This window comes from Macaca nemestrina, chromosome 16 (assembly GCF_043159975.1).
Source record: "Macaca nemestrina isolate mMacNem1 chromosome 16, mMacNem.hap1, whole genome shotgun sequence".
NCBI classification, from domain to species: Eukaryota; Metazoa; Chordata; class Mammalia; order Primates; family Cercopithecidae; genus Macaca; species Macaca nemestrina.
This window is the reverse complement of record NC_092140.1, coordinates 81,533,218-81,553,981: the sequence shown is the minus strand read 5'-3', so window position 1 is coordinate 81,553,981 and position 20,764 is coordinate 81,533,218. Positions and strand designations below refer to the sequence as shown.

At 45.6% G+C, this 20,764-nt stretch overlaps 2 protein-coding genes, 1 non-coding gene and 1 pseudogene across 3 annotated transcripts in view; 1 reads left to right on the top strand and 3 right to left on the bottom strand.

Annotated features, from left to right (window-relative positions):
• Positions 1–7,675: 7,675 nt before the first annotated feature.
• LOC112428462 (small nucleolar RNA SNORA31) lies at positions 7,676–7,812 on the bottom strand (annotated as a pseudogene).
• Positions 7,813–8,230: 418 nt separating this feature from the next.
• LOC105491690 (tumor protein, translationally-controlled 1) lies at positions 8,231–12,558 on the bottom strand. Its single transcript, XM_011758276.3, has 6 exons — positions 12,399–12,558; positions 12,069–12,142; positions 11,353–11,543; positions 10,853–10,958; positions 10,033–10,149; positions 8,231–8,750 (listed from the first exon to the last, which is right to left on the bottom strand). The coding sequence occupies exons 1-6, from the start codon at positions 12,424–12,426 to the stop codon at positions 8,748–8,750; spliced, it is 519 nt and encodes a 172-aa protein (XP_011756578.1). The 5' UTR covers positions 12,427–12,558; the 3' UTR covers positions 8,231–8,747.
• Positions 8,840–8,967, bottom strand: LOC112428461 (small nucleolar RNA SNORA31). Its single transcript, XR_003020406.1, has one exon. It is a non-coding gene; the product is annotated as a small nucleolar RNA SNORA31 (small nucleolar RNA).
• A 3,449-nt stretch (positions 12,559–16,007) lies between the features above and the next one.
• LOC105490655 (solute carrier family 25 member 30) overlaps positions 16,008–20,764 on the top strand; it is a 75,719-nt gene continuing 70,962 nt past the window's right edge. Inside the window, exon 1 of the mRNA XM_071081350.1 lies at positions 16,008–16,121. The gene's annotated coding sequence lies outside the window, so the exon portion shown is untranslated. The remainder of the gene's footprint in view (positions 16,122–20,764) is intronic.

The window sequence follows — 20,764 nt, the reverse complement described above, 5'->3', positions numbered from 1 at the left end:
GCTTTTATTAGAACCCAGATTTCAAAATACCACCACAGCACAGTACTAATTCCACATGCCTTCTTCCAAAATTGAAAGAATGCCTTTTTTCTTGTAAGTCTGCCAAATTGATGCAGACGCTTATCTTTTATTTGTTTTAGCCGCACTAAAATAGAATTAAAAAAAAAAAAGAAAGAAAGAAAAGAAAAAGGAATTAGGAAGGAAAATGTCTAAAGTACACATCGGATGCTGAGACATCTGGTATGCCAAGTGAGAAAAAGGTATCACAGTATAAGTTCCTGTGCGGTGAGTCCCAAATCCAACTGCACCAGTGTGTGGATGGGGTAGACCTGGTTTCAGCAGCAAAGCATGAAGACAGGTTTTACCTGGCAGAAATTCAAGACAAGTCTCCTGTCTGATATTACCCAAAGAAGCAAATGTCGGTTCAGGCTGCATTAAAACATTATTGCATTAACATACCATGTGGAAAACGAGGCCAAGCCACATCTGGGGAACTGCAGGGCCTTTGTGGCACTATGGTTAAGAGGGATGGAAGTCAAGGATGCTGAGCACCGGACAGGCGCATTAGATTCCTTTCCACTCTGGCGCTTTATATGTCGCTTTAGCAAGAGGGCAGTAACCACAAGCCAGCTGCCTGGGCTGTTTTTCTTTATCTCATGAGCTCATTTCCTTTGTATGGTTCCTGCTACAATAGTGGTTTCTCAACCCCCAGCAGGGAGCTGAAATCCCAGAAGGGCTTTTAAAATGCTGGATATTCTGGCTGGGCGCGGTGGCTAATGCCTGTAATCCCAGCACTTTGGGAGGCTGAGGCGGGCAAATCACTTGAGGTCAGGAGTTCAAGACTAGCCTGGGCAACATGGCGAAACCCTGTGTTTACTAAAAATGCAAAACTTAGCTAGGCATGGTGGTGGCCACCTGTAATCGCAGCTACTCAGGAGGCTGAGGCAGGAGAATCGCTAGAACCCAGGAGGCAGAGGGGTTGTAGTGAGCCAAGACTGTACCACTATACTCCAGCCTAGGTGACAGAGTGAGACTCTGTCTGAAAAAACAAACAAAAAACCCGAAACATTAAATGCTGGATATTCTGATGCAATAGGTGTGGTATAGGCTCGGCATAGTGGCTCGCGCCTGTAATCCTAATGCTTTGGGAAGCTGAGGTGGGAGGATCTCTTGAGCATAGGAGTTTGAGACTACAGTGAATTATAATCACACCACTTCAGCCTAGGCAACACAGTGAGACCCTGTCTTAAAGAAAGAAAGAAATGACTCTCATTTGAGAGGTACCCTCCATATACCCAGGGGAAATAAACATCCTCATCTCTGAAGACACAGAAACACAGAGAAGAATCTGAACAAACAGGCCTTGCTGAGTTCCCCTGAGTTTACCATTAGATCATCCCCTTTGTCCAATACTTCTGCACAACCGTTCACTCTTCATTAAACCGAAACATAAAAATACACAAACTCACCTGTTTCTTTGGGTCCTCATTTCCTTATGAAGGCTCTCATGTCACAGAAAACATTTTTAAAATGTGTATGCTAGCTGGACACGGTGGCTCACGCCTGTAATCCCAGACTTTGGGAGGCCGAGGCAGGCGGATCACGAGGTCAAGAGATCAAGACCATCCTGTCCAACATGGTGAAACCCCGTCTCTACTAAAAATAAAATTAGCTGGGTATGGTGGTGCGCACCTATAGTCCCAGATACTCGGGCGGCTGAGGCATGAGAATCACTTGACCCCGGGAAGCGGGGGTTGCAGTGAGCTGAGATCGTGCCACTGCACTCCAGCCTGGCGACAGAGTAAGACTGTGTCAAAAAAAAAAAAACAAAGTGTATGCTTTGCTTTTGTGGATCTGTCTTTTGTTATAGGGGCTCAGTCATGAACTTAGCAATGGGTGTGGAAAGCAATTTTTCCTCCCCTACACGAAAATCTCTGCTTTTTTCACACTCACACCCAGTCCTCCTGCGCCTCCCTGGTCTATGGAACAGAGCCGAACAGGTTGCATGTTACTTAACCAAATTTCAGCTTAGTCACTTTTACTTTTAATAGATACCAGCAGTTGGTGTTACCATCATGCTGACATAATGGCAGTCACCAAGGGTACTAACACACAGCCTGTGTTCCATCTGACAAAATCCACCACTGTGGACTGAGTCCCTTCAAGCTAATGGGAGAGGCTTAGGAAGGATGGGGTGCTAGGAACATAATGAAGAAAAGGTTACAGGGCATCACGCCCAAGATCTGAGTCTGCTTAGCTTCCAATTTTACACTTGCCATCTGTTGATGCATCTTCCACCTCATTGAGGTAGTCAAAAGAAGTATTCATTTTTTCTTTCTAATTTCATGTGCAGTAATTTTCCTCTTTAACTGCCAGTTTCCACCCCCAGGTTGAGTACTAGTTTGGGTGTTTGACTTACACGATGAATTGGTAGTTCTTAAGGATAACTCCCAAATGAATGTACTCAAGGAAAAGGAAATTACATGTATAGCTCTGTTTTGAATAGATGTCCAGAAAATACCACCTTTCTACCAACTGCTTGGGGAACGGCAGAATAATTTGATAACCCTGTCCTCTAGAGGAGGTCATGTGCAAGCCGCATTCGATAATAAACTAGGACTTATCTGCTTTCTTTACACGTGGAGAAAATCAACAACTATACAAGTAGATTTTTTTTTTTCCTATTTTTTATAGAGATGGGCTTTCACCATGTCGTCCAGGCTGGTCTCAAACTCCTCAGCTCAAGTGGTCTGACCGCCTCAGCCTCCCAAAGTGCTGGGATTACAGGTGTGAGCCACCACATCTGGCCAACAACTAGATTTCTAGTAAGTAGGTGTGGTGGCTCATGCCTGTAATCCCAGCACTTTGGCAGGCAAAGGCAGGAGGATTACTTGAGGCTAGGAGTTTGAGATTAGTTCCAGCAACATAGCAAGACCCTGACTTTCCAAAAAAAAGAAAAAAAGAAACCCAGAAACTCAGGACTGAATGGTAGCTAGTAGCTCTACTGTCCCATTATTAAAAACACTGTATTATAACTCTTAAGTAATAATTGTGGCTTGTGTCCCAGAGGGCCCCTGCAGTGAGTCCCTTGATGTCTCAATTTTTGTCTGTAGATTGTGACTCACACACAAAACAGCACCGTAGTGTTCTCCCCAATTTGTGCTCCTTGTTCTACCTCTGAACTCAGAGTCTAAGAGTGGAATGCATATATAAATGAATGGAGGAGAAAGTAATTGAGGGAAACATCATTGCACAAGTTATCCTGGAAAGAATCTTCCCCTAAACTCATATTTGACGTTTCTCTCATTGAATTGTATTGACTCCAGCTAAAACCACATCCATTCCCGAAGGTTCTCATGGCCCAGCATATGAAGGAAACTTCAATGCCAACTTCCAGGCTCAATTATTTGAAACTATGTGTAACTGCACAAATCTACAGGCTCTCAAAAAATAAACTGGAATGTTCTGGTAGTTAAAAATCTGCCCCTACAGTAGTAAAATCTGTTTTGAACTGCTGACATGCACAGGGGCCTGATTTATCATTGCTGCATTGACTAAGGGATAGACTTGGAGGATTTCAGTGGGATAAATAGAAACTATCAGCACTATTATGATTTTTAACTTATCTGCAAGCTCCACGTTTAGAGTGTAGCCAATTGAGATGGCTAGCATAGCAGCCAACTTCTATTTAATGGAAGGTATGTGGCACCTTTCTCTCTTGCAAGAGACAAGGCCTCCCTCTGTCGCCCAGGCTGGAGTGCAGTGTTACAGCCATTAACTCACCCCAAGCTCAAACTCCTAGGCTCAAGTGATTCTCCCTCCTCAGCCTCCCAAGTAGTTGGGATTACAGGCATAAGCCACTGTGCCTAGCTATGGCACCTTTTTCTTTACTTGCTTTATGTTAAAAACACTTTAATCAAGGCCTTTTCCTTTGGAATAATGAAATATTAAATGTTTCCAGAAACCTCAAGTTGCACTCACATTTCTTATAGTCTCTAGAAACACATGCCAATTACCACAAAGCTGGAATTGGCATGTGTTTCTTTAGTGTAGTAGTGACCTACCAGTTATAAATTAGTAAATTCTCCTGGTTTTAGTTCCATTTTACTGAGTATTCTGCTGGCAGCCAGTCACTCCAGTCCACCTGTGTGCACACACATATATCCTTAAGGATGTTTTATCAGTGTTTTCTCAAGTTGGTTGAGATTTATTGCTCGTCTTGCAATTTTACCATAATTATCATCACCAGTTTAGTTTGCAGTAAGTTACTGACAGTCGCTGCAGTTCAGAATGAATTTACATCAACACAAATCTAGTGACTTAACTAGATTTTGAAACTCCTAATGATCCAAATGAGTAATTCACTCCTATCACTGAAGCAGATGCACACATAATAAAAAGCCATATACCTGTATTATATTTCATGCCCGCGACTGTTAGTCTCGAGTGCATTTTATTTTATTTTATTTTATTTTATTTTTTTTTTTGAGACGGAGTCTCGCTCTGTCGCCCAGGTTGGAGTGCAGTGGCCGGGTCTCAGCTCACTGCAAGCTCCGCCTCCCGGGTTCACGCCATTCTCCTGCCTCAGCCTCCGGAGTAGCTGGGACTACAGGCGCCCGCCACCTCGCCCGGCTAGTTTTTTGTATTTTTAGTAGAGACGGGGTTTCACGGTGTTAGCCAGGATGGTCTCGATCTCCTGACCTTGTGATCCGCCCGTCTCGGCCTCCCAAAGTGCTGGGATTACAGGCTTGAGCCACCGCGCCCGGCCTCCAGTGCATTTTAATTAGGCTTTCTTCCCCACTAGTGAAGTCCAACGATAGTCAAGTTTACCACCATCAGTCCTCATATTACTTAAGTACTTTGCAACAGGTAACCCTGTTGACTGCTTCCTTCTTCCTAAAACTTTTTCCACCTGACCTCTGGGAGGCCCTCCCTTGGTTTTTACCTCAGGGGCAGTTCCTTCTTTTCTTAAAAAAATTTTAAACTTTTATTTTTGATTGGCCGGGCGCGGTGGCTCAAGCCTGTAATCCCAGCACTTTGGGAGGCCGAGACGGGCGGATCACGACGTCAGGAGATCGAGACCATCCTGGTTAACACGGTGAAACCCCGTCTCTACTAAAAAATACAAAAAACTAGCCGGCCGAGGTGGCGGACGCCTGTAGTCCCAGCTACTCGGGAGGCGGAGGCAGGAGAATGGCGTGAACCCGGGAGGCGGAGCTTGCAGTGAGCTGAGATCCGGCCACTGCACTCCAGCCTGGGTGACAGCGCGAGACTCCGTCTCAAAAAAAAAAAAAAAACTTTTATTTTTGAGATAGCGTCTCGCTGTCGCCCAGACTGGAGTGTAGTGTATGATCACAGCTCACTGCAGCCTCAACCTCTCGGGCTCAGCCCCCTGAGTAGCTGGGACTACAGATGCCCAATTAATTTTTTTAGGTCTTGCTATGTTGCCCAGGCTGGTCTCAAACTCCTGACCTCAAGTGATCCTCCCTCTTCAGCCTCCCAAAGTCCTGGGGTTACAGGCATAAGCCACGGTGCCTGGCTAAATTTGAGATGGGGTCTCCCTGTGATGTCCAGGCTGGCCTCAAACAATCCTACCACCTCAACCTTCTGAGTACAAGTGCAGTGGGAGCACCTCTTAATTACTTTTGTTGGTTTCTCTTTGTGTCAACCAATCTCATGTTGGAATGCAAAGTCTATCCTCACTCTCCAAATGACGTTATCCAGTATCATGACTGTTAATGTCTATTGATATCTTCCCACTCTCTATATAGTTCTCCAGCTTTGACTTCTCTGAAGAATCAGCATCTCAAACTTAACACATCCAAAACAAACAAAACTCAATTTCCCATCTCAGTGCCAACTCCTTTCTTCCAAATGCTCAGACCAAAATACTTGATATCAACATGAAATCCATCCTTTCACCCATTAGCATATCCTGTTGTCTCTATCTTCCATTTCCTACCACCTGTCTACTACCCTAGACTAAACCATTATCATCTTTGCCTTAAAAACACATTATTATTAAATAATAATAATTTAAACTTAAAAACTATTCTTTGCTTTTACCCTGCTACCTGGCAGCCCAAGTGATCCTTTGAAAATTTTGAGATAGATCATGTAACTCTTCTGCTCAGAGCGCCTGTGGTTTTGAGGTCTGGTCTTCCTTTCTTATGCACTCACGCTGCTTTACAACCCTTCCCGTCTTCTTGGGTTAGCAAAGCAGCCACATTCTTCCCAGAACACATCACACTCCAGACCAATTGCTGTTGTCTTGGCCTGGAATGGTTTGTCGTGATATCCACATGGCCTACTTCCACACCTTCGTTTGTTTTCAAATGTCACATTACAAGGATCTTCCTAGAAAAGTCCTCTAACACCTCTGGCTCCACTCTGGAGAACTTTAACAAACCAGAGGGCCCACAGGCTACTAAAGCATGCCTGTATTAAACTTGCTTCAAAGACAAAATGTTATGAGCTTTCTGATGTGCACGTCCTTATTCTTGCCCAAAACATCTTGACCCTAGGAATAACCAGAAAAAGACATAAAACGAGGCAGCCTTCAAGGCCTGAGAAGATTCTATCTGGAATCTTCAAAGGTTTATTATGAGGTAAACTGCCAGGGTTGATCACTTCTGGCTTAAATAGACATAATAAAATGCTATGTCCCAACCTTGATTGGATCTGGATGTTGGGAAAACAGCTAAGAGCAAAAGACAACTTGGGAAACAGGGGCTCTTCTTGCAGAACTGAACATTTTCAAAACAAGTTGGGGCGGTGGAGCCCACAAAGCCTCTGAATTGCTACTTGTCTGCTGTTTCAAGCTTCCAAGGCTAGTTCACCAATTAGCTTCCATCTCTCACCTCAAGGTCCTCTCCACTATCCCAGCTTTGACCACTGCCTGAAAACTCCCTTCCTGCTATAGTTTCAGAGGACAAAAGGCTCTGCAGATGAGACAACACTTTTCATTACAATGTCAAATCAGAATGCTAAGCCAGGTGCAATGCCTCACACCTGTAATCCCAACACTTTGGAAGGCCAAAGCAGGATCATTTGAGGCCAGTTTTCAGACCAGCCTGGGTCACATGGCATGTCCCCATCCCTGCAAAAAAAACTATCAGAATGCTTAAAATTGCTATTAAGTTTTAAGTTTCCAATACTTATTTAGGTTTGTTTCCAATCACGGGGGTGGGGGTTAACATGATTAATATCTGCCTCAGGTTTTGGACACTACGGACAGAGTCTGGAATTTTGACACTAGGGCAAACTCCAGATTGCTCAAACCACTGCATTCACATGTTCAAACAGACCAGAGTCACTGGCTTGCTTTTAACCTTTCTTTCACAAGTGTCATCAACCAGGTAAGGCTGGTAGGAACTATTTCCCAAAACTCACGTTTTGAAAATTTCCCTTCCAGGCTGGGCCTGTACTTTGGGAGGCTGAGGTGGGCAGATCTCGAGCTCAGGAGTTGAGACCACCCTGGGCAATTAAGTGATACTTGGTCTCTACAAAAGTTAGCTGGGCATAGGGGTGCATGCCTGTAGTTCCAGCAACTAGTGAGCATGAGGTGGGAAGACGGCTTGAGTCCAGGAGGCAGAGAATGCAGTGAGCTGCTTGTGCCACTGCACTCCAAGCCTGGGTGACCGACCCTCCTCAAAAATTCTCTTCCCGTTTTTTCCCCTGTACTCCTCTATTCAATCTCAGCTGCCACAAATTAGACAGACGGAAAGCGCAAGGACATGTTTTTCTTGCATCTGTAGTGGAAACCTTAGCAGCAGGTAGTATAACTGCTCCAGGTCTGTCAAATAGATGCATTTTCTTATTCATTCACACACCCAGTCTTTTCAGATACAATATAGAGAACATTTTTACCCCTCTGACCACCAGCCAGCCCACATTCTGTGTACCTTCATCTTTTAAATCAGGGGCTGGCAAACTCACAGGCTCTAGTCTTAGACACAACTCTGCTCATGCAGCGACAACAGCCACAGTCAATCCACAAACGAATGAGCATAGCCACGTTTCAGTAAAACTGGACACCAACTTAAATTCCATATCCCACAAAGTATTCTTTTCCCCTCAACCATTTAAAAAGGCAACCAACCACCTTAAAGTGTACAAAACAGGTGGTCAGACAGGCTAGTTTGCCAGTCCCTGTGCTGTAGTTACCAGGGAGTTTAACATTCATCCCAACAGATTTGGCTCTATGTTAAATAAGCTGAGACAAAGTTGCTTCCACTGAATGAGTCTCTTTTTATTTTCTTGGTAATCTCTTCCAGTTAACTACTTCCGTTGTAGGTGATGAAATGGGTAAGGCTCCACACTTCAGATGTTGGCACTGCTATGAGCATGGTCTTTCCCTTTATTGCAACTCACAATCAAAACCTTTGATTCTTTTTTATATTCCAGTCCCAGAAGTAGTCTCCACTGTAGAAGTTAATTGATGAGTAGTAGCCTACAACCAGGCTCTAGCTCCTCCAGGAACACTACAGGATGAATTTAACTAGGCATTAAACTAAAAGGCATTCTCTCAAATATTTGAGTTTAAATGCATTTTATTTTTAGACAACCTACATGACATGTTTTTCTTAAAAACAATGCCTCCACTCCAAATAAATCACGGTCAAAATAAATGAAGAGCTCAAGATGACATCAGTTCCATTTGTCTTTTAAGTCCTGGTGTTGTGTGGATGACAAGCAGAAGCCAGTTATGATGACAGGTGATAGATCCAAAGTAATTGCCAAATTTGTTACTGTAAAAACAAAAACTATATTAATGTTTTTCAAACATTACATTGCAAAAATTACATTACCATTAACATAGCCTATATTTCTAGGCTATAGATGTATTCCCCAATTCAATCTGGGCCGCCACAAAGACAGACAGAAAGCGCAGGGATTTTTCTTTTGCATCCTAGTGCAAACCAAAAGAACAACAGTAAATTGTTCAAGGTCTATCAGTGGATGCAGAATACCCTTACCAAATCAGCGGTAGTTCATTTTCCAGAAGGCTGTGGCATGTACCACCCACACCCTGCTCTACCAACAAAAACCTCAGATACTCTCTGAATAACCCCTTTGGTAAGTCATCTTACACTGTTCTAAGTAATCTGTCTATTGTTGACTCTCGATCTTGCTTGTTCAGTATAGCCTTATGTTTATCTTCTTCCTAATTTATACAGAAGCCTATGAAAGCTAGGATAAAGAATGCCTTTGTTTCTATACAGCTTCCAGCAGTTCCTTCCATAGGAGACACTGAGTTATATATATTAGTAAAGCAATTTGCATACCAGTTCAGCAGTCAGCTCTATTTACTTAAAAGCTAGTACTGCACTAAGCTTTCAATGATCAGCTGCCAATTATCAGCAAACCAAAGTGAAAAACACTGATACTGATCCATATGTATACAACAAAACATGATTATGAAGTGAAAGCGAGGCCATATCTAGAGGAAGATCAATGGTGTTCTCTGATCTCCTTCAGCATTCAAACTGTACTTTATTTTTTTGAGACAGCGCCTCACTGTCGCCCAGGCTAGAGTGCAGTGGTGGGATCTCGGCTCACTGCAACCCCTGTCCCAGGTTTAAGTGATTTTCCTGCCTCAGCCCCTAGAATAGCTGGCATTACAAGTGCCCGCCGCCATGCCTGGCTAATTTTTGTATTTTTAGCAGAGACAGGGTTTTGCCATGTTGGCCAGGCTTGTCTCGAACTCCTAACCTCAGGTGATCCACCCACCTTTGCCTCCCAAAGTGCTGAAATTACAGGTGTGAGCCACCACACCCAGCCTAAACTGTACTTTATTATGCTCCATCTGCACTCAACGTTTTCCACAAACAAGGTCCTAAGCCTTTTTATACCCTAAGAATCTTTTACATATGAAACACAATTCTCTTGATCCCCAAAGAGAAAACTAAATCCATGTTTCAGAATGCTGTAAAACTCATTCTGTGTCACAAAACAATTGGAAATCACATCTAAAATATCTTCATTTTTTTTTTACATTACTGATTTTAACCCACTCCCCCTTGTACTTACACATTTTTCCATTTCTAAACCATCCTTAAAGAAAATCATATATGGGGTCACACCATCCTCACGGTAGTCCAATAGAGCAACCATGCCATCTGGATTCATGTTTTCACCAATAAAGAACTTGGGAAGCAAACAAAACACCTAGAATTAGACCATTACATACAAGTACATGCCATTCCCTACAGTACAAGGGAAGGTTTAGAACACCACAAAAATCAGGAGAACTCCAGTACCCAAAAGCACTGATGCCCACTTATTATAAACATCTGTTCACTGGGTTAAGGCACCTTACTAGTGACCTACATAGAAAAGTAATGTACAGAGCAATCCAGGAACACCAGGCTTTCTGGAAACCTTTACTCTCTCAGTCCTAAATACAATCCCAAACCCTAGAGCATGCTTGTAAGGGAATATAAGGCTGACAGTGATAGAATATACCATACAGTTTGGAAGTATCTTATGGCCAGGGAATGCATGAAGTTGGAAAATTAGAGGAAAGGGAAAGCCACTGATATTTTCCAAAAGTAGAATTAACAAGCTCAGATATATCAGGAGGAGGACCAGTAGTAATGAGACACATGAGAATTGTAAACAGAAAACAAAGAACACTTAGGTGGTTAAGCAATTCAGGAAAAGAAAAACTGAGAAATGTCATCTGGGAAGCAAATTTTCAATCAAGACGACAGGATTTGGAAACACCTGAGAGTTGGGAAAGCCACTTTCTACACCCTGAATACTAGTATAGAATTGAAGATTAACCAACTTAATTTTTGCTCTTGAAGTTAAAATTGTACAATCCTTTGATCCAACTTAAGGTATTTACCTGGTAGTTTTTGAAATTAGCAAGGATGTGCTTGATTTGTTCTGCAGCCCCTGTCATAAAAGGTTTTACTCTTTCTGGTCTCTGTTCTTCAAGTTTGCCTTTGATTCTAAAACAACATTTCATTAACAGGTTGAAGTACTGAATTTTCAGTAAAATCAATTTTTAAAGTAAAAAATACCCAAGCTTAAAAAAAGACAACATTGAAAAAGGCAACCAGCTGTTAAGACATTACTAGTTCACAGAAGGTATCCTTCAAGAATGTTTACATTTCTTGTTGACTATTTTCAAAGTACTATTCTAATTCTAAACGGAACCAGACTGCAGGCTTCAGTATGCTCACATTAGAGAAAAGCAACCATTCTTTTCAGTGAACTCATTAATAAAAAGCAAAGACTTTCACAAAAGTATATCCATCCACTGCGAAAGAACCTCAAGAGTTAGCCCATCTTTAAATCCCGTAAGATTCCAGACATCAGCTAGGTACTGCCAATATCACTTACGATTTCATGTAATCTTTGATGTACTTCTTGTAAGCTTCTTTCGTGAAACTTGTTTCCTGCAGGTGATGGTTCATGACAATATCGACACCAGTGATTACTGTGCTTTCGGTACCTTCGCCCTCTGGGCCTTCAGCGGAGGCATTTCCACCAATGAGCGAGTCATCAATGTTACCTTCTGTCCTACTGACCATCTGCATTAAGAAAAAGCAATATAGTTGCAAAAAACACAAACACATCCAAAGCACCTTCCAAGCCAATAGTTCACGGATAAGAAGTATTCTTCGTTCTTGCTGAAAATCAAAAAAGCACTATTTTGGGAATGAAGTTGTGACCCGTGGATTTCTCAAAATGGCCCAACTTAAGAGTTGTCTGTTGGCCGGAACAAAAAATGGGGTCATTAAAAAGTTGGTTCCAGTTGCGGGCCTGTGGTACGTCTGGTTGATAAGTAGGAACCCGGCGCACACGAAAGGGCTCGGGGCTCCTAAGCGGGAGGCATCGTGTCCTGGACAACCCCGGGAGGAGGATGGGCGCCGAGGCGGCGGGCCTATTTCCAGGATCAGCTCCGCCTCCAGTTTTCTAGAAAAACCCAAGCCCGGAAAGAGCGTCTCCTCCGCCAGGAGGCGGCGGGGAGGATTGCACAACCTCAGGCGGGGGAGCGGCGGAAACCCGAGCCCGCTCGGCCCGGCCTCCCCCACGCGCAGGCCCGACCGACTCACCTTCCCCTCCACCTCCAGGCACAGCCCGTCCGCGATCTCCCGGATCTTGTAGATGTCGGAGAACATCTCATCGTCTGCCGGATACACAGAGCCGCCCGTCACCGAGCGCCCGGCGCCGCCATTTCCCGCATTTCCCGCGCCGGCGGCCGCACGCGGTTTCTGCCTCTCCCGAACGCAACAGAGCCGGCCGCGAGCCCCGGGCACCGATCCCTCCGCGCTCGGCTAAGGCCGCCGGAGTTCCCCGGGCCCGCGACGGCGGCGCCTTCCCCGCCCCCACCCGCACCCCAGATCCCCATGTGCTGCAGTAAGGATAGTGCAGTGAGCACTCACGGCTGATGAGGTCCCGGTAGATAATCATGACGGCGACTGAAGGGAGACGACGGCGGCGCTAGCTTAGCAGGAGCCCGAAACTCGGAGCGAGCGCGGTGCAGCCGGAGCGGCGCTCGGGGGGAGGGGGGAGCGGGCGGAAAAGGCCGACTCAGCCGCTCCCCAACCTCATATAGAGGGCACGTCCCTCTACGTCATCGTCCGCTGCGCCTCCGGAAGAGACGCAGGCAGTGACGTGGCACGAAGAGCCGCGCGGGGGCGGGGCCACAGCAGGGGCGAGTCGGGGAGGTGAGCATCCGGGGACTTGACGGGGAGACACAAGGCTCTGTTCCACTGGGCACGCCAGCTGGTGGGGGGTGGGGGCAGGTAGGTGCGCGCGCAGCGTGGGAGGAGGCCAACTCTTGGGGTGCTCCCTAGCCCTGGGTGGGCGGAGCGGGGGAAGCGGAGTCTGATGGACCCGGCTCCTCCCTACCCCACGGGGCCGCCCGGAGAGGTGCTGGGGGCTGGGTGGGGCTCAGAAGAATTAACTTTCGCGCTGCGCCTTGTCCAACCTAGATTCCACCCTTTTCTGGGAACCTGGGAATCGATGTAGGGGAACATGGCATTTAGGGAGAGTCGGGCCCTCTGGCCTGGGGGAGATCTCGGGACTGCCCGAGGGCCTCTGACAACTTTTCACATCTGCCCCGGCGTTTTTCGGACGCCTTTGTGGGGGCACCGCTGAGTCCGGGTAGTGGGACCCGAGTTGTCCAGCTTGGCCCCTGGGGAATAATCGTGGAGGGCGCAGGGTCTGTGGGAAGGGACTTGGAGAGAAGGGAAGATGTCACGGGAGTTTGCACAGGATTTCTATGTGTTCCAATTTTGTCCCATAATTGAAAGCTTGTGGCATTCTGTGGCGGACAGCTACGGAGCTAGCTCTTCCCTTTACTGTTTCGCACTTGGTCTTGGAAAAGTACGTTGTCACTTTAAGATGAAGTTGAAATTTTATCCCTGGTGCTAGAGGGTCAAACAAACAAAGGGAGTTTCCCACCTGCCCCACCTGTTCTTTGGAGGACTTTACACCGAATTACTAAGTATTAGAACAGGTCCTGCATGGTAGCTCATACCTGTAATCCCAGAACTTTGGGAGGCAACTACTGAAACCCTGTCTCTACACACACACACACACACACACACACACACACGCGCGCGCAAATTAAAAATTAACTGGGTGCGGTGGTGCCTGCCTGTAATCCCAGCTATTAGGGAGGCTGAGCTGGGAGGATCGCTTAAGCCCAGGAGTTGGAGGTTACACTGAGCTATGATTGCACCACCGCGCTCCAGTCTGGATGACAGAGCAAGACCTTGGCTCAATAACAAAACAAAACTTCAATATTTAGTCATATCCTCACATCTTTGGCATAAGGCAAAGATATATGCTAGTATGAAGTCTGAAAGCTTGTTCCATTTCACAAATATTTTGTGCTCTGTATCCCTTAGAACTAGGATATGCACGAAGATCCTAATTGTGAACAAGTTCGATCCAGACTTACTCTCATAGAAGTGTTCATTTTGGTAAATCAAAGTATCAGACAATTATAATACATTAACAATTGTTCATAAATCCAATAATATAGCATTCAGCAGAGTAAGAATGCAACCCTTGGGAAAGAGCAGGACACAGGATGGCAGTTGGAATGATGGAAAAGTCAAAATGCAAGAGCCAAGAAATTGACCCGTTTAAGAAGATGGGGGGGACTGGGTGCGGTGGCTCACACCTGTAATCCCGGCACGCGCCGGTAATCCCAGCTACTCGGGAAGCTGAGGCAGGAGAATCGTTTGAACCGGGGAAGCGGAGGTTGCAGTGAGCAGAGATCGTGCCATTGCACTCCAGCCTGGGCAACAAGAGTGAAACCCAGTATCAAAAAAAAAAAAAAGAAAAAGAAAAAGAAAAAAAGATGGGGATCTTGGATGGAAAACTCCAGAGGACATTGGGCAACTGGGAGGAAGCTAAAAATGGGGTGAAAGGGGAAAAAAAAGAAGATGGGAGTCTTGGATAGAAAACTCCAGGGGACATTGGGCAACTGGGAGGAAGCTGAAAATGGGATGAAAGGGATCCGAAAATAAATGGATATCTTATGACACATGGTCAGTGAAAGCTCTCTGAAACCTCATTTCTGGAATGTATGAGATGATGATCACACATTAATACTGTGTGAACATATTTTTTTCCAGATTATTACAGTATAATTATTTTCTACCCCCTCCCCCCCCCGCCCCGCCCAGCCGGAGTCTTCCTCTGTCGCCGAGGCTGGAGTGCAGTGGCGTGATCTTGGCTCACTGCCACCTCTGACTCCTGGGTTCAAGCGATTCTCCTGCCTCAGCCTCCTGAATAGCTAGGATTGCAGGCGCCTGCCATCACTCCCTTGCAATTGTTTTGTATTTTTAGTAGAGACGGGGTTTCACCATGTTGGCCAGGCTGGTCTCAAACTCCTGAGCTCAGGCAATCCGCCCGCCTTGGCCTTCCAAAGTGCTGGGATTAGGGGCGTGAGCCACTGCGCCCGGCAAGTATAATTATTTTCCTCAGTTTTAATATTTCCAAACTACTCAGAAATACTATCATTGACCCATGCAGTACCCTCAAACATTAGTCTCACCTGTCCAATCTCATATTCAGGTCGAAACATTTCTTCAAGTTTTATAAAAATATAGTCGTGCTGAAAAAAAGTACTGAAGTTAGAGTCAAGGCACCCTAGATTAAAATCTTGCCTTTGGCCGGGTGCGGTGGCTCACGCCTGTAATCCCAGCTCTTTGGGAGGCTGAGGCAGGTGGATCACTTGAGGTCAGGAGTTCGAGACCAGCCTGGCCAACATGGTGAAACCTAGTCGCTACTAAAAATACAATGTTAGCCGAGCCTGGTGGCAGGCGCCTGTAATCCCAGCTACTCAGGAGGCTGAGGCAGGAGAATCGCTTGAACCTGGGAGGCGGAGCTTGCAGTGAGCCGAGATCGCACCACTGCACTCCAGCCTGGGGGACAGAGCGACTCTGTCTCAAACTACAAACAACAACAAAAAGTTTATTGATAAAATTGCGGGTTCTGAAAAGAAAAGGTCTTGAACACCCAACCCCCGAGAATAAACAGACAGTTGAGAAATAATTTAGTGAATAGTGAAAAACTTTATTTAAAATGAAATAAGAAGGCCGGGCGCGGTGGCTCAAGCCTGTAATCCCAGCACTTTGGGAGGCCGAGACGGGCGGATCACAAGGTCAGGAGATCGAGACCATCCTGGCTAACACGGTGAAACCCCGTCTCTACTAAAAAATACAAAAACCTAGCTGGGCGAGGTGGCGGGCGTCTGTAGTCCCAGCTACTCGGGAGGCTGAGGCAGGAGAATGGCGTGAACCCGGGAGGCGGAGCTTGCAGTGAGCTGAGATCCGGCCACTGCACTCCAGTCTGGGCGACAAAGCGAGACTCTGTCTCAACAACAAAAACAAAAAATAAAATAAAATGAAATAAGATAGAATGGAAAAGAAAAATCACATATAAAGGTGAATCACAGTAAAGGTAAGTATTATTTTGTGAAACTTTTATTTTATTATTTTTTGAGACTGAATCTCGCTTTGTTGCCCAGGTTGGAGTGCAGTGGTGCCATCTCGGCTCACTGCAACTTCTGGCTCTCAGGCTCAAGTGATTCTCCTGCCTCAGCCCCCTGAGTAGCTGGGATTGCAGGCACGTGCCACCACTCCCAGGTATGTTTTAGATTTATGTTATGTATGAATGTACTAGATCCCACATATATTTCTTCCTGTGGATATAAGTCAAATGTTTTGAAATCCATTGACTTGGGCAAATTTTCTTTTCGAATATATTACTTGGCATCATAAACTGTTCAATTTCAGCAAATGATTTTTTTTTAATGGCCCCAATATTTTGCAAATACTTATATTTGACTCTAGCTCATTTGGACAATTTTTGCCAGAAAGAGAAAACAGCCAAGTGGAGATCTGGCATGCTGTGTAGGGGCTGAGAGAAGTGTGATCATTCTGACCCTATATTAGCAGGAAACTGCTCCACAGTCAGGTCTCGGAAGTAAGTTGAGGCAACTGCAGGAGGGCTGCGTGGCGGGAAAGAAATTGCTGAAAACAGGCTGGGTGAGCTGGCTCATACCTGTGATCCCAGCACTTTGGGAAGTGAAGTTGGGCGGATCACTTGAGGTCAGGAGTTTGAGATCAGCCTGCCCAACATGGTGAAACCTCGTCTCTACTAAAAATAATAAAATTAGCCGGGCATTGTGGTAGGCGCCTGTAGTCCCAGCTATTCGGGTGGTTGAGGCCTGAGAATTGCTTGAACCTGGGAGGTGGAGGTTGCAGTGAGTTGAGATTGCGTCACTGCACTCCAGCTTGGGCGACAGAGCGAGACTCTTGTCCCCAAAAAAAAAAAAAGAGATTGCAGAAAATTTATTTTTCTCTCCTCCCTTTTTCACTACTGTCCTTGACTAGTTTAAAAAAAAAAAAAGCCGGCCGGGTGCAGTGGCTCATGCCTGCAATACTAGCACTTCGGGAGGCGCGGTGGGTGGATCACCCGAAGTCAGGAGTTTAAGACCAGCCTGGCCAACATGGTGAGACCCTGTCTCTATTAAAAATACAAAAATTAGCTGGGCGTGATGGCAGGCGCCTGTAATCCCAGCTACTGGGAAGCCTGAGGCAGGAGAATCACTTGAACCTGGGAGGCGGAGGTTGCAGTGAGCCTAGATCATGCCACTGTGCTCCAGCCTGGACAGGCCAAGGTGGGAAGCTCACTTCAGGCAGAGTTTGAGACCAGTCTGGGCAACATAGCGAGACCCCACCTCTATGGGGGAAAAAAAAAAAAAAAACGTTGAAAACACCTCAGCCAGGCGCGGTGGCTCACGCCTGTATACAATCCCAGCACTTTGGGAGGCCGAGGTGGGCGGATCACGAGGCCAGGAGATCGAGACCATCCTGACTAACATGGTGAAACCCCTTCTCTACTAAAAATACAAAAAATTAGCTGGGTGCAGTGGTGGGCGCCTGTAGTCCCAGCTACTCGGGAGGCTGAGGCAGGAGAATGGCGTGAACCCGGGAGGCGGAGCTTGCAGTGAGCGGAGATCGCACCACTGCACTCCAGCCTGGGCGACAGAGCAAGACTGTGTCTCAAAAAAAAAAAAAGAAAGAAAGAAAACACCTCAGCTTTCTCTCCCTCTGAAAAAGAAGCTACTGTCTATAGAAACGAAAGACACAGACTTCGCTCAAATTGCTACTGTCTCCACAGGCCATCCTTGACCATCATGTTTAAAATTACAATCCCTGCCTCTTGGAAATCCCTATGTTTTTGATTTTTTTCCTTTTGAGACAGGATCTCATTATGTTGCCCAGGTTGTGAAGTGGCGCAATTGCAGCTCGTTGCAGCCTCTGCCTCCCTCCTCAGCCTCCCGAGTAGCTGGGACTACAGACATATGCCACCATGCCTGGCTAATTTTTCTATTTTTGGTAAAGTCAGGGTTTCGCCATGTTGCCCATGCTGGTCTTGAACTCCTGGCCTCAAGTGATCCGCCCACCTTGGCCTTTAAAAGTGCTGAGATTACAGGCATGAGCCACCATGCCTGGCTTTTCTTTTATCCCAAATTTTTCTTTATGGGACTAGTCATTAACCAACATGTTCTTTTTCTTTTTCTTTTTTTTTTTTTTTTTTTTGAGATGGAGTTTTGCTCTTGTTGCCTGGGCTGTAGTGCAGTTGCACAATCTTGGCTCACTGAAACTTCCACCTCCCAGGTTCAAGTGATTCTCCTGCCTCAGCCTCCCTAGTAGCTGGGATTAGAGGCATGCGCCACCACACCCGGCTAATTTTGTATTTTTAGTAAAGACAGGGTTTCTGCATGTTGGTCAGGTTGGTCTCGAACTCCTGACCCCAGGTGATCCGCCCGCCTGGACCTCCCAAAGTGCTGACATTACAGGTGTGAGCCACCATGCCTGGCCCCAACATGTTATTTTCTTATACTTACTTTGTTTGCTGTCGGCCCTCTAGACAATGTAAGTGCCATGGAGGTAAAGAGAGTTTTTTGCTCACAGTTGTATTCCCAGTGCATGAAACCATGCCTATGGCCAGGTGCGGTGGCTCATGCCTGTAATCCCAGCACTTTGGGAGGCCAGGGTGGGCAAATCACTTCGGGTCAGGAGTTCGAGACCAGTCTGGCCAACATGGCAAAACCCCGTCTCTAAAAATACAAAAAATTGGCTGAGCCTGGTGGCGTGTACCTGTAATCTCAGCTACTCGAGAGGCTAAGGCACAAGAGTCCCTTGAACCTGGGAAGTGGAGGTTGCAGTGAACCAAGATCATGCCACTGCACTCCAGCCTGGGCGACAGAGTGAGACTCCGTCTCAAAAACAAAACAAAACAAACAACCCTCCCCCCCTGCAAAAAAAAAAAAAAAAACATAGAAAAGAGCTCTTCCCTGGGAGGAAGAAAAGTGGCCTAAGACATAGTTAAATCAAAAAAGCAAGTTGTAGAACAGCACAACCTGTACAGCACTCCTTCATTTAACACCCACATACACATGACAAAAACCAATAGACTGCTCTAGATACGTGTATATATTTACAAAAGCAAACATGAGAATCTAGAAGGTTATGCATCAAACTGATAACAGTGGCTAATTCTGGGAGGCAGCTGGGGAAAAGTGAGTGATAAAGGGGAACTATAGCATTAATTGTTAATGCTTGGATATTTGCCCCAATAATGTTTCGAATATCCAAAATATTATTGTTCTCACAGATACCAAACATAATAATGCAAATAAAGTATGGGGAAGTATTTATATCATGTATAAACAATATATAAGGAAAATGCACTAAAGAAATAAGCATATATACCTGAAACAAGCTAAGGGAGGGCCGTGCATACATTGCTGGCCCCGTGCCGTGGCTCATGCGTGTAATCCCAGCACTTTGGGAGGCTGAGGCAAAAGGATAGCTTGAGCCTAGGGTTTCAAGACCAGCTTGGGCAATGTAGTAAGACCCAGCCTCTACTTTTAAAAATAAATAAATAAATAAATAAATAAATAAATAAATAAATAAATTGTGTGGCTGGGTTTTCTGATCACTTAAGCAGTATGTGAGTGTGTGTGTGTGTGTATGTGCATGAGCACACACACGGGTGAACTAGCTTGATTTTTGAAAAATGGACCTATAAATTGTTTTGCTAAAAATATCAGCGAGTCCTTATTTGGGAGTAGTGAAGAGGAGTTGGGTGAATGCTTGCCAACATGCCGCAGAAGGAAGATAAGTTTTCAAGTGAAGAGCATAGTGAGGTGGGAATTAGAGATAACAGAATTTGGAAAGCGTATTAATTTTTTTTCATTATGCTTTGCCTTGCTTGAAAAATTATTGCTAGCAGCTTTTAGAGTTCTGTGTAGCATAGCTCCCTCAAACATTAAGGAGGCCATTGGTGCAAACCGAAAATACAAATAAGACAGTAAGGTGAAGCCAGGGGTAAGGATGATATCAAAGGATGTGTCATCAAGTCCTGCACAGTTGGCAGAGGTAGACTTCACACAAGGCATTTCTCTCATGGGCCCTCATTATATGATTTAGTCTCAACGAAACCCCTACAGTGAATTTAGTAATGGGTTTCCTATGGCTTATTTCTTTTTTTTTCTTTTCTTTTTGAGATGCAGTCTCGCTCTGTCGCCCAGGCTGCAGTGCAGTGGCATGATCTTGGCTCACTGCAACTTTTGCCTCCTGGGTTCAAGCGATTCTCCTACCTCAGCGTCCCAAGTAGCTGGGATTACAGGTGCAAACCACCACACCCAGCTAACTTTTGTATTTTTTAGTAGAGACAGGATTTCACCATGTTGACCAGGTTGGTCTCAAACTCTTGACCTCAGGTGATCTACCCTCCTGGGCCTCCCAAAGTGCTGGCATTACAGGCATGAGCCACCATACCCAGCCTATTTATTTTTTATTTATTTTTTTTTTTGAGATGGAGTTTCACTCTTGTTGCCCAGGTTGGAATGCAATGGCATGGTCTCCGCTCACTGCAACCTCTGCCTCTCGGGTTCAAGTGATTCTCCTGTCTCAGCTTCCCGACTAGCTGCGAGTAAACAGGCATGTGCCATCATGCCCAGCTAATTTTTGTTGATCAGGCTGATCTCGACCTCCTGATCTCAGGTGATCCGCCTGCCTCGGCCTCCCAAAGTCCTGGGATTACATATGTGAGCCACCGCACCCGGCCTATTCTTTAAATAAAATAAAAGTAGAGATGGGGTGTCTGGCTATTTTGCCCAGGCTGGTCTCGAAGTCCTGGCCTCATCCTGCCCCCTCTGCCTCCCAAAGCATGGGGATTATAGATGTGAGCCACCACATCTGATCCTACTGGT

What these genes read in the sequence shown, in the direction of transcription:
- LOC105491690 (XM_011758276.3), bottom strand. Translation starts at nt 12,426, where the DNA reads ATGATTATCTACCGGGACCTCATCAGCC. An exon ending in CTACCGGGACCTCATCAGCC is followed by an intron (nt 12,143 to 12,398) that starts GTGAGTGCTCAC and finishes TGTATCCGGCAG; the next exon opens with ACGATGAGATGTTCTCCGAC. An exon ending in ATCAAAGATTACATGAAATC is followed by an intron (nt 10,959 to 11,352) that starts GTAAGTGATATT and finishes ATGTTGTTTTAG; the next exon opens with AATCAAAGGCAAACTTGAAG.